The 13,815-nt window shown below is 43.6% G+C and overlaps 1 protein-coding gene across 4 annotated transcripts in view; it reads left to right on the forward strand.

Moving 5' to 3' along the window:
- LOC129703610 (arf-GAP with coiled-coil, ANK repeat and PH domain-containing protein 2-like) overlaps positions 1–13,815 on the forward strand; it is a 99,096-nt gene that overhangs the window by 14,514 nt on the left and 70,767 nt on the right. For all 4 annotated transcript variants that reach the window (XR_008724593.1, XR_008724594.1, XM_055646210.1 and 1 more), the window contains exons 2-4: positions 8,746–8,803; positions 10,578–10,697; positions 12,515–12,568. Coding sequence is in view for 2 of the 4 variants with exons in the window: in XM_055646210.1 (XP_055502185.1) it covers positions 8,746–8,803; positions 10,578–10,697; positions 12,515–12,568 (232 nt within the window). In the remaining 2 variants the exon portion in view is untranslated. The remainder of the gene's footprint in view (positions 1–8,745; positions 8,804–10,577; positions 10,698–12,514; positions 12,569–13,815) is intronic.

Genomic DNA, 13,815 nt, shown 5'->3' on the forward strand with positions numbered 1-13,815 from the left:
GTGTGCATGTTTAAGGAACAATGTTTCACATCCCAGTGATAGAGCTAATTGTAACCGCTGAATTTCAAATACACTATTTGTAACGTAGTTCATGATGCTCATACTGTGGTTGAAATTTATTTTTGCTTTCCCCAAACTTGTTTCATTCCAAAAGGGTTAATTTATAGTTTGGTCATTTTGGAAGAGAAGTCACAATAAACAAATGGTTGTCCTGGGGCTTGTGCAGTTCTCTGCACTAAGGATATGGCATGTAGTTTGCACCTAATGCTTGCATGATGAATTCACCATGTAAGCATAATTAATTGAACAGACATCTAAAATTGATGTTTTTGGAAAAAAACATGTGTAACCAAGTGGAAAAAATGATGGTGAATAACCAAACAAAAGCTCAAGTTGAAGATCAGACCACTTTTCATAAAGAAAGGCCAAAGCGACATATTTAATAAAGGCTCAGAACTTTTTTACTAAATAAAAGCATGTTTTAAAAATAGAAATATATTTAATGTTGATAAGTCATGTGCGTGACTTTCTGCTGTATGTGGCCCTTTTTATAAGACCATCAATACTGCTATTTTATTCCAGTTCTGATAAATGTGTTCTTTGTTTTTGAGGATATTGTGAAGTTATTAACCACTGCCTGATGTCACCATCAATTAGTACTTGTCTTAGTCATCCTATTGTGCAAACATCCTTGGTGGTGTGGTTTTTGCTATGATTATTTTCCTGTTACAATTGCGGAAGAAATATGAAACATCAATAATCTCAAAGAGTTTTGCACGATCCAAAATAGTACATGTTTTGTGAGTGTCCCTTCAGTAATGTGAATACTGGTAACCAGCAGAGACTTCGGCCCTCACCCCCTCATCTTCATCATGGATGTCCAGTCACTCTACACCTCCATCCCCCACCAGGATGGCCTCAAAGCCCTCCGGTTCTTCCTCGACCAAAGGAGCAACCTATACCCAGACACTGACACCCTCCTCCGCCTAGCGGAGTTGGTCCTCACCCTCAACAACTTTACGTTTGACTCCTCCCATTAAGAAATGCAACACCTGTCCCTTCACCTCCCCCCTCGACTCCATTCAAGGACCCAAGCAGTCGTTCCAGGTGCGACAAAGGTTCACCTGTATCTCCTCCAACCTCATCTACTGCATCCGCTGCTCTAGATGTCAGCTGATTTACATCGGGGAGACTAAGCGGAAGTTGGGCGATCGTTTCGCCGAACACCTCCGCTCGGTCCGCAAGAACCTACCTGAACTCCCGGTGGCTCAGCACCAACTCCCCCTCCCATTCCCAATCCGACCTCTCTGTCCTGGGTCTCCTCCATTGCCAGAGTGAGCAACACCGGAAATTGGAGGAACAGCACCTCATATTCCGCCTGGGTTGCTTGCGTCCGGATGGCATGAACATTGAATTCTCTCAGTTTTGCTAGCCCTTGCTGTCTCCTCCCTTTCCTTAACCCTCGAGCTGTCTCCTCCCATCCCCCCCGCCCTCGGGCTCCTCCTCCTCCCTTTTTCCTTCCTTCTCCCCCCCAACCCCCATCAGTCTGAAGAAGGGTTTCGGCCCGAAACGTCGCCCATTTCCTTCGCTCCATAGATGCTGCTGCACCCGCTGAGTTTCTCCAGCATTTTTGTGTATTAGCAGAGACTTGCTTGATCATTCTCAGCTTTATATGGATTTTGCCATGGTAGATTGCAGACAAGTTTCATTTACAGATAAATAGATTCATTCTTGTCTCATTCTTGAGTGGCTGTGCTGCAACCAAACTTTAAAGTATACTACCAATAAAATAATGAAATGTCTATTTAAAAAAAGTTATTTGTCATTGATACATGGAACTCCAAATAGATCTTGTATGTAAAGCATCTAAATGCAAGCTAAATAGTGGAAATATCTGCTCCAGTGCCAAGTAGTCCAGTGGACCATATAGTCTTTTGTCATCCAGTCAGCAAAGGTGTAGAACTGTTGAGCCAATTTTGGTGGGGTTTCCTCTGTGATCATCATTCCATGATAAACGATGTGAGTAAAAGATAAATTCCTTCAAAACCACCTTGAGGTAGAAGTGTGGGTCAGTACATTCTTCAGCTTTCTGTTATCTTTCTGATAAAATGAATTTAGCTAATTATGCTCCCTTCATTTGATATTAAAAATGTGATTTTAATTTAAGAATCAAATGAATGATACTTCAGAAGTAAAATTATGTGTAGCCAAACAGTTCTAATTGTGGAAGCAATAAGGAAAATTGGACCATGATGAGATCCATTATAAAATGCCGGATGACTCCAATTAGCCTGTCATATCCCTCAGTAGTTTATCTTAATCAAGTGAATGAAAAATCCGTGCCTTCATTACTGCAGATCTTAGGTTGCGACAGGATCTTTCCACTCGAGACTTTGATACTTCGGCTCCAGCATCGGCCCATTTGTTAGATTCCAAAGATCAGTCAAAACTCTGATAGACGGGGTGTTGGGAGTCCCAAAATGCTTGGGGAAAGCCCTTGAGTGGTTGGGATTATATCGCGCACGGTGTGATTGTTGAAGAGTTATCTCAGTCCCATGAGATTGTGTACCCGTGCCTCATCATCTTTCTTATTGAGTTTAGAAATAAAACCGATCTGTAGTATAATGTCCACTTCAGCTGCAGTTCCCTCGATAATAGAAACATAGAAAAATAGGTGCAGGAGGAGGCCCTTCGAGCCAGCACCGCCATTCAATGTGATCATGGCTGATCATCTAAAATCAGTACCCCGTTCCTGCTTTCTCCCCATATCCTTTGATTCCTTTAGCCCTAAGAGCTAAATCTAACTCTCTTGAAAACATCCAGTGAATTGGCCTCCACTGTCTTCTGTGGTAGAGAATTCCACAGATTCACAACTCTCTGGGTGAAGAGGTCTTTCCTCATTTCATTGACCTACCGCTTATTCTTAAACTGTGACCCCTGGTTATGGGCTCCCACAACATTGGGAACATTTTTCCTGCATCTAGCCTGTCCAATCCTCTAAGAATTTTATATGTTTCTATAAGATTCTCTCATCCTTCTAAATTCCAGCGAATACAAGCCCAGTCGATCCATTCTTTCATCATATGTCAGTCCCGCCATCCCGGGAATTAACCTGGTGAACCTACACTGGCCTCCCTCAATAGCAATAATGTCCCTCCTTAAATTAGGAGACCAAAATTGCACACAATACTCCTTGTGCGGGACCTTGTCAAAGGCTTTTTGAAAGTCCAGGTACACTACATCCACTGGCTCTCCCTTATCTATTCTACTTGTTACATCCTCAAAAAATTCCGGAAGATTAGTCAAGCATTATTTCCCCATCATAAATCCATGCTGACTTTGACCGATCCCATAACTGCTTTCTAAATGCTCTGCTATAACATCTTTAATAATCGACTCCAGCATCTTGCCCACTACCGATGTACGGCTAACTGGCCTATAATTCCCTGTTTTCTCTCTCCCTCCTTTAAAAGTGGATAGAGAGGAACATTGGCTACCCTCCAGTCCACAGGAACTGATCCCGAGTCGAGAGAACATTGGCAAATGATCACCAATGCATACATGATTTCTCGGGCCACCTCCTTGAGTACTCTGGGATGTAGACCATCAGGCTCTAGGGATTTATCTGCCTTCAGTCCCAACAGTTTACCTAACACCATTTTCTGACTAATGTGGATTCCCTTCAGTTCCTCCCTCCCATTCGATCCTCTGTCCCCTAATAAAGTTACCTAACTTTACAATGTGAACAAATTACAGTGCATGAGAAGAATACGACAGGAATAGAAAGAAAGATATTAGGAGCGAGTCCTGGATGGTATTTACACTTTGGCTTGTATATAGCAAATAACGTTGCCATGTACTTGTGTAATCTGTTGGTGAACTTCAAAGATGGAATGAATCATCGCCCTCTGACAACAACCAACAGAACTCCTGTCACCTAATCTCTCCCCATTGAACTGGGGCTGACACTAAACTGTATTGTGGCTGGACATTGTGTGGCTGAGGGTTCACCTTTTCTTGACCTTTCCACACTTCCATCATTGGTCTGGAACGCAGGGTGGCCCGATTGGCCTTTTTGAGACCAAATTCCAGAAATCTGGACTTTTTTAAGATTTGGTTGGTGTCAGTAAATTCATTTGGCCTCTTCCTGGCTTTTTTACATACTAAAATTATCTGCCTGAAGATTACATACCATCCTTTTTCTAAAACATTTTTCTTTAAGAGAATGTCAATATTTCTGCCGCCAACTACGATGGTGGGAGCACTAGGACTAGGCCAGTAGTGTCAGGCCACGTGCTGCCCACAGTGGAGGTAACTTGCGTGCCCAGTGCTTTGGGGAAATAGCTGATGGTGCTTTAAAAAGAGCTGACAGTGTCTGTGTGGGGTGGTCAAGCAGCTTTGCTGAGGTGATAATATGATAATACACCAGGTGTAAGAGGCCCAGGTGACCTAGTTGGGTGCCTTCGAGTCTGAATTTCACGAGAAGCTCCAGAACAACTTCTGCTTTTTGTGTCACCTTGGTGCCATGGAAACTGGGTTTCAGCAAGAAACACCAGGTGTTTCGATGTTTGTGGCTTCTCTGATGATGGACTCCCTACAGACATTTCAGCATCAGGCATTTAAAGAGCTCGCCACCTTTGTCCTTCCTTGCCTAATAACCCCTGTCAGCAACGCTGTAGTTGAGAAGATATATTCTCTTGTATCCTCCGTTAAAACGAAGGCAAGAAACAGAATGCAGCCGCATCTTCTTGATGCTATTGTGAGAATCAGGGCAGAACTATTACTCTCAAGCAAATGTTGCAAAGATGTCACTGCATGTCCAGAAATGCTGAAAAACTTCACATCGGACAATGTTTATGCCGTGTGTTCCACTCATTCCAGTGGGGAGGATAGTAATGACCTGGATGCAACTGGAGCTTTTCATGTGATGCCAGTATGAAAAATGTATTCACATTTGTTTGGCCTTTTTCTAGTATTGTTTGGGGTTAAATTAAAATGTTAAACTGGCAACCCTGTCTGGAAGGAGATTAGATTTTACTCTGGAAACCGGACTCCAATCTGAACTTGTTCAGTGTCTGAGGAACCGCATATTTCATCTGATGTTGGGCTGGATAGAGTTCAGCAATGCCATGATTATTGAACAGTGGTTCCCAAAGCAGCAATCGTCACGGGACAGGGAAATGTGTGGAAACATATTCCCCTTGTACCTCACCAGTGCCTTTTAATATGAATGAAGGCTCTTGGCAATAAGACACCAAGAAACTTAATGGGAGTTAGAGCAGCAGATGACATGGGATTAGTTAGAGATGGGTTTAAAGAGGAAAACAAGTCACACAAGCAGTAATTGCAGTAATCTGATCATATCCCAGTCTCTTGTTCTTTCCTTTTGGCCCTGCAGATTATGTACACTCAGCATCAATTGCATTTGCTTTCCACCCTCCACCTCTTTCTAGATCAACAAGTTAGGTGTCACGTTTCTGCATCTTGTTGGTACAGGGAATTGCGATCATGTGTCACTGTGTGATGAAATTAATGATGGTTTTCCTCATAATAACCTTTGAATGTTGTGATTCTGTAGTCATAATTAACCACAGAATCATAATTAAACATTGAGTCAGGGTTGGAGTGAACTGATTTTTGGCATAATTTACATAACTGTCAGATTGCAAAATATTGTGAAATTTTAATTGCAGAATACACTTGAATAGCAAACTTCTGCGGTAGCTTTAACATAATCCTCTAAACCCATCCCAGCTATAAATTGTCCATGCTAACAGTGTGACTTAATTATGAATGGGAGTTTAAATTTGTAATCATCATTTAGCAGGCCTTTAAAGGAGGTTACAGAATGTTGTGTTGGCTGCAAGGACACCGACCAATGAGGTACATTTTTGAATGATTTTTACTTTACAAGGAGTTGACTGGTTAATCTCAGCCCAATTGTAAAATAATGTTGTATATACTGACAAGTACTTGTTTGGTATTGAGGCTGATTACTCCCATGGGTCAATCTCTTTGCTAATTCACAATATTTTTTAGATTAACTCACTTTTGAATATTTCTTAATTTTACAAAGCTTCAGTTGTAAATAATACAAAAATAAATAACCTTTCAATAAACTGCTTGATCATGCTGGTTCGTGGCAAATTTTGTAATCAGTGTAATGTAAGTGAGATTGAGCAAAGGTCTGTGGATTTGGACGGGGGAAATGGATTTAAGGGAGAGGCACGACATCTTTTCGTTATGGGTGCAATGTTTACAATGGCAGCAGAACTACTGAATGAGCCCACAGCACAAACTGCATTAAATACATTGCAGCACTGAACTAAATTAATAAATTGATTCAAAATCCCCCATCTATGTGTTAAGTATCTTTTTTATCTTGCTGTGCATTCACCATGGTAGAGGCTTAGCGTTCTATAGTCGTTCTGCATAGAACAGTCCCTTCGGCCCAGCTTGTTCATGCTGACCAAGATGCCTCATCCAAGCTACTACCATTTGGTTGTTTAAGAAGGAACTGCAGATGCTCGAAAAATCGAAGGTAGACAAAAATGCTGGAGAAACTTAGCGGGTGAGGCAGCATCTATGGAGCGAAGGGATAGGCAACGTTTCGTGATCCTTCTTCAGGCTGATGCGGAGGGGGGGCGGGAAGAAGAAAGGAAGAGGTGGAGACAGTGGGCTGTGAGAGAGCTGGGAAGGGGAGGGGAAGGAGGGAGAAAGCAAGGACTACCTGAAATTGGAGGTCAATGTTCATACCGCTGGGGTGTAAACTGCCCAAGCGAAATATGAGGTGCTGCTCCTCCAATTTGCGGTGGGACTCATTCTGGACATGGAGGAGGCCCAGGACAGAAAGGCCGGATTCGGAATGGGAGGGGGAGTTGAAGTGCTGAGCCACTGGGAGATCATGTTGGTTAATGCGGACTGTGCGGAGGTGTTGGGCGAAGCAATCGCCAAGCCTGCTCTTGGTCTCACCGATGTAGAACAGTTGACACCTAGAGCAGCAGATGCAATAGATGAGGTTGGAGGAGGTGCAGGTGAACCTCTGCCTCATCTGGAAAGGCTGCTTAGATCCTTGAATGGAGTCCAGGGGGGAGGTAAAGCGACAAGTGTAGCATTTCCTGCGGTTGCAAGGGAAAGTACCAGTGGAGGGGGTGGTTTGGGTGGGAAGGGAAGAATTGACCAGGGAGTTACGGAGGGAGCGGTCGCTGCGGAAAGCCGAAAGGGGAGGAGATGGGAAAATGTGGCTAGTGTTGGGATCCCATTGGAGGTGCCGAAAATGGCGGAGGATTATTTGATGTATGTGATGGCTGGTAGGGTGGAAGGTGAGGACAAGGGGGACTCTGTCCATGTTGCGAGTGGAGGGATGGGGAGTGGGAGCGGAGCTACGGGATATAGAAGAGACCCTGGTGAGAGCCTAATCTATCGTCAAGGGGAAACCCCCGTTCCCTAAAGAATGAAGACGTCTCCGATGCCCTGGTTTGGAGCACCTCATCCTGGGTGCAGATGCGGCGTAGACGGAAGAATTAGCAGTAGGGGATGGAGTCCTTACAGGAAGCAGGGTGGGAAGAAGTGTAGTCCAGATAACCATGATAGTCAGTGCATTTGTAGTGGATGTTGGTTAGTAGTCTGTTACCTGCGATGGAGATAGTGAGGTCTAGAAACGATAGGGAGATGTCGGAAATGGTCCAGGTGAATTTGAGTGCCGGATGGAAGTTAGTGGTGAAATGGATGAAGTCAGTGAGTTGTGGGTGGATGCAGGAGGTAGCACCAATGCAGTCAATGTAGCGGAGGTAGGGGATAGGGCCACGGCACGCCTCGAACAAGGATTGTTCGACGTACACTACAAAGATGCAGGCAAAGCTGGGGCCCATGCGCATGCCCTCCGCAAGGCAGAGGAGAGTATCGGTAGACAGGGATTGGCAGGTAGAAACAGAGGGCTTTAAGACTCTCCTGGTGGGGGATGGAGGTGTAGAGTGACTGGATATCCATGATGAAGATGAGGGAATGGGGTGCTTGTGGTACATATTCCTCTACCAAATGTTTATTTAAACTCTGCATTAATTTTTGTCTTCCCTTCCTAATCACATCTTTATCTTATAACCATATAACATATAACCATATAACAATTACAGCACGAAAACAGGCCATCTCGGCCCTTCTAGTCCGTGCCAAACACTTACTTTATGTTCCTTTTATATTCATGGGTGTTCAACCATGTGGCATTAACTGAGCATGTTTGTCTTTGTACCCTTTGTCACTCTCCATGGAAATGTACTTAATTAGGTGCATGATCTTGTATTAATATTATTTGTGTGATTGAACTTGTGTTTATAGAAGGTTTATATTAATGTATTGCTTATCAGAGGTTTGAGGGGTTGTTGAAAAGATGAAAAGAAAAAGAAAACAGTACTGGAGTAACTCAGCGGGTCTGGCAGCATCTGTGGAGAACATGGATAGGTGATGTTTCACACGGTGCTGGAGTAACTCAGCGGGTCAGGCAGCATCTCTGGAGAACATAGGTGACATTTTGGGTCAGAACCTTCTGAGTCTGAAGAAGCAGACCAACCCGAAACATCACCTATGTTTTCCAGTGATGCTGCCTGGCCATCTGAGTTACTCCAGCACTTTGTCTTTTTTTTTTGTAAAGCAGCATCTGTAATTCCTTGCTTCTCGTAATTCAACTTGTTAAGAAGAGAGCAGCATTGGAAATATTACATCAGATTAATTATATTGTTTCCTCAATAGAGCTGCAATAGAGGAAGTTGAAGGAGATTTTGCTGAATTGGAGTTAAAACTTGAAAAGGTGAGTGCCATTATATTTTACTTCATTTATTTCTGATGGGTCATTTTCCACCGTGGTGCCTGATCAATAATTTAAATGGTCAAGTTCTGGGACGTGATTGTGGAAAGTTGCATTCAGGAAAAGGTTCAACAGCAATAGAAATAGTCTGTGAATGTTAACAGGCATACAAATTCAGAAAACCTTGCCGATGCATTTTTGCTCTAATGATCCTAATCCAGATGGATTCTGGCCAGAGAATTTTATGCAATTAAAAAGTTTGTGATGCTGTAAAGGGCCTGTCCCACTAGGTGATTATTTAGGCGACTGTCATAGTAGTAGCAGTCTTATGCAGTGCTACATGGTTCTAGTTCTGGATTACATTGTGTAATGTGGTCTCTGGCCCTGAGCACAAGCACACTTGCAAGCTGTGCAGTGTAGATCGACTCGGATATTCGTGTAGGTGGGGAGATGGAGTATTATTGGCCAATGTTTCCTGGAGTTTAGCTGAATGAGAGAGGATCTCATTGGAAAGGAATTTACATGATGAGGACATTCTGTGCCCTTTGACTGGAGGGTCTGGAAGGCGAAGCTCCTGAGGACTGAAAGGAGAAATTTCTTCACAGATGGATAATAACTTGTGGAACTCTGGGCCCCAGAGGATTGTGGAATTTCAGACACCATGTATATTCCAGACGTTTGCACACAGAGTGAGAGGATCAGGTGGTAATTTGGGAGTTGGGGTGGAAGATTTTTGAATGATAGAACGGTTTACTGCTTTGAACTCTTGCAGTCTTCACAGTCCATGATACTGCCATCCTCTAAGCTTGGATCTTTCGTTAGACATCAGCAACGTCTAGCTTTGCTTCAGTCCTTTCTGCTTTCAGTATTTGTCTTCCTGAAATTGATTTTGCAAGGATTCCCTGACGTCGAGTTTTGCTCCAAAGTAATGATTACTGAAACTGTTACAAATTGAAACACAATTTTCGACATTGTACGTATTAATACTTTAAGTCTTTAAACATTTGAAATGATTTGGAAGAAATGGCATTGAAGACTATTGTAGAAGAGGATCAACTAGTTCGATGATAGCTGATCTCATATCAACCCAGTTACCTTTGTTCAAAAACCATCAGTCACCATATCCAACAAAAGTCCGGAAACTTTAATAGTTTGTATAAGAAGGAACTGCAGATGCTGTTTTAAAACAAAGATAGACACAAAAGCTGGAGTAACTCAGCGGAACAGGCAGCATCTCTAGAGAGAAGGAAACGGTGACGTTTCTGAAGAAGAGTCTCGACCCGAAACGTCACCCATTCCTTCTCTCCAGAGATGCTGCCTGTCCCGCTGAGTTACTCCAGCTTTTTGTGTCCATCTTAACTTTAATAGTTTGTTGCTTCCATCTGTCCCACTCCACATGTTCAAACCAATCCTCTCTCAACCTTTGTCCCTCTCCCACACGGTGCTGGTGGGGTGATTGAGGTGTGGTGGGAGAGTGCAGGAGGTTTAGAGCATGTGCTCTCCACTGCTGTTCTCCCATGTCCCACACCATGTTAATTCTATCACTATCTAAATGCTCCACCATAATAACAGCACTGTTGATTTGAATTGATGTCATTGTGTCCCGTGTTGTTCACTGCATCCTCTGTGTCTGCAGTGCATTAGGATTTTCAAATTTTCTGTGCCATTGTTAATTTCACAAATGAAGCCTATTGATATTTGAATGTCTCTTCCACAACATTATTTGGATATTGGTTCGGGAGTTTGTAAAGATTGAGCACACATTTACCTCCTTTAGGTTGTCAAGTTGTGCATTGGGATGATCGATGCTGGAAAGAACTTCTGTAATGCCAACAAACAGTTTGTCAATGGAATTCGTGAGTTGGCCCAACACTCCACCAAGGACGAAGTCATTGAGGTGAGGACATCGCAGTGACAAATCTGTATCTCTTCCAACAGTAGCTGTTTTATTGAAACATGACCACTAACCGCTGACTTTTCAGCATCTTATTGTGTTTGGCCAGTGTGCAGTGCTTGAGAGTCACGGCACAACACCAGTGAAAGTCAATGTGCATCACTCTGTGTACAGTGTCTAGCTTGCAACCAAACTTCAAGCCACATGGCTTGTACATTTGCCATTTATTGATCAGTTTATTAGTTTACATTTACAATGTAAATTTAGAAACTTGCTTGGATTATTATCAGAGCTTGACTCATGACAATAGACAATAGGTGCAGGAGTAGGCCATTCGGCCCTTCGAGCCAGCACCGCCATTCAATGTGATCGTGGCTGATCATCCCCAATCAGTACCCCGTTCCTGCCTTCTCCCCATATCCCCTGACTCAGCTATCTTGCCCTATCTGGCTCTCTCTTGAAAGTATCCAGAGAGCCAGCCTCCACCGCCCTCTGAGGCAGAGAATTCCACAGTCTCACCACTCTGTGAAAAAGTGTTTGCTCATCTCCATTCTAAATGGCTTACCCCTTATTCTTAAGCTGTGGACCCTGGTTCTGGACTCCCCCAACATCGGGAACATGAGTAATGACATTTCTATGAAGACAATATAACAGGCATTGTGTGCTGCTGTTGTTTTCATCCTAATGAACAACAACCAGTAGATGGATTTTTAAATACAAAGTTCCTTCCTTAAGCTTTCCTTTAATGCAGCAATTTGTCCAGTTGAGGCCTTTGATTTGCCACCCATTCTTTTCCTTGTTTGAGTACTCCTGCATGTTTTATCAAGTAAGGTCATAAGTAATAGGAGCAGAATTAGGCCATTCGGCCCATCAAGTCTACTCTGTCATTCAATAATGGCTGATCTATCTCTCCCTCCTCAGAGGTTTATTGTCACAGCCATACCATAAAAAAGCAACACGGCACACAACTACATCAAAGTTAACATAAACTTCCACCACAGTGGATTGCATATTCCTCACTGTGATGGAAGGCAAAACAAGTCCAATCTTCTTCCCTCATTTCTCTCCCATCCGTCAGGGCAATCGAAGCTCCCGCAACCGGCGGTTGAAGCCCCCGCGTTGGTGCGGTTGAAGCCCCTGCATCGGAGCGATTGAGGATCTCGCGTCGGGGCAGGTGAAGCCCCCGCGTCGGTGTGATTGAGGGTCCCGCGTCGGGGTGGTCGAAGCTCCTGCGGCCTGGAGTTCCCGAAGTCGCTCTCTGAGCAGAGCTCCGCGATGCTAAAAGTCCGCAGGCTCCCGCGGCGGAGCTCAGAGGTCGATCCCTGGCAGAGGGATCGCAAGCTCCGTAATGTTAAAGTCCCTCGGGCTCCCGCGGTGGAGCTCTCAAAGTCGGTCTCCAGCAAAGGCCGCCAACTCCTCGATGTTAGGCCGCAGTGCGGACGGAGACACGATACGGAAAAAAAAAATCGCATCTCCATCGAGATAAGAGATTAGAAAAAGTTTCCTCCAAACCCCACCCCCACCCCCCACATAAAACAAGCTAAAGGACGCTAAAAATATACATTTAACACATACTAAAAGAACAACAAAGAAGAAAGGGACAGACGGACTGTTGGCGAGGCAGCCCGGTCCTAACCCTTCCTCATTCTCTTGCCTTCTCCCCATTGCCCCTGACACCGTACTAATCAAGAATCTATCTATCTCTGCCTTAAAAATATTATTAAAAGTAGATATATACATTTTAGATTTGAGAATGTTGATTACTTGTGTCATGTTCCAAATTGACATCTTTATTTCTTCTTTATATTTACTTTCCTCAGAACAGTCTAATGAGGTTTTCGGATAGCCTTCAGGAGATGGTTAATTTTCACACAGTAAGTCATAAATTTTGCTACTCACAATATGATGAAAACAGAATGATAGAATCGAAAACAGAAGTCAACTTGTCACTTAGTTTAGAATTTTCGATTCTGTGCATTTATGGGTAGTTGGCTTTTTTTAAAGAAATGTCACTTGTGCACTTATTTTTCACAAATGAGATTGCCAAAAACAATATTTTGAGCCTTCTTTGGAACCTACTCCTAAATGAGCATAGATGGTCCTGATCCAATATTTATGGGTGCAACAAGCATCTTGAGCGATGGGGGTTTAGTCGAGGTTCTCCAGAGATGGTCATTAATCCACTTGCCTATCTTGGGTTTAAATCAGCAAAGTCTCTGACATCACTTCATCATTCGGCCCTTGAGGCTGCATGATATATTTTAATGCCCAGTCAAATGAGATGATGCCAACAGAACACTAGGTTTTGGTTAAAGCCTTCTAGTTGGAACCTACTCCTACGTTCCACATCACGGCCATGGATTGGTCCTGCATCCAATTAGCTGTCATTGGACAATGCATTGGACAGGCAGCATCTCTGGAGAGAAGGAATGGGTGACGTTTCAGGTCGAGACCCTTTCGGATTTCCCCCTTATCCTTAAGCTGTGACCCCTTGTCCTGGACTTCCCCAACATCGGGAACAATCTTCCTGCATCTAGCCTGTCTATAAGATCCCCTCTCAATCTCCTAAACCAACTATCCAGTCCTTCATAAGACAGTCCTGACATCCCAGGAATCAGTCTCTCCAGACCTCCCTGCTCCTGCTTTACTGCTGCTGCACCTGCTGCCCCGCTGACTGGTGTACCTGACACCCAGGCTCGCTGCATCTTTTTGTTTAGTAATATCGTTTTTGCCACCAAAATGGTTTCTGCCAAAAGCAGCATCTGCACCTTGTTCCTTCACATACACTGCCCCCCAGCTTAGTGTCCGCAAACTTGGAGAATTGCTTCAATGTGCGATTGATCTTGCAGCACTGCCTGCCATGTACCCGCACTCTTTGCTTCCTGTTTGGATATTTATTTGATCAGTTTGACTGCTCTGTGTCGTTGAGGAATCACGCTGAGCTCTATTCAGTCTCCCCGCCTCTCGGTAGAAACAAAGAATGTATTGAGTAAACAAGAACATTTGCCATTAGCAGACATTCTGAATCACACAACATAAGTACATTGTAATTTTATTTTTCTTTGCAGACATTAAAATAACAGTGGTCATAAATTTAATATCAGCAATGTCTATAATTGAT

The sequence above is a fragment of the Leucoraja erinacea genome, chromosome 14, assembly GCF_028641065.1.
Source record: "Leucoraja erinacea ecotype New England chromosome 14, Leri_hhj_1, whole genome shotgun sequence".
NCBI classification, from domain to species: domain Eukaryota; kingdom Metazoa; phylum Chordata; class Chondrichthyes; order Rajiformes; family Rajidae; genus Leucoraja; species Leucoraja erinaceus.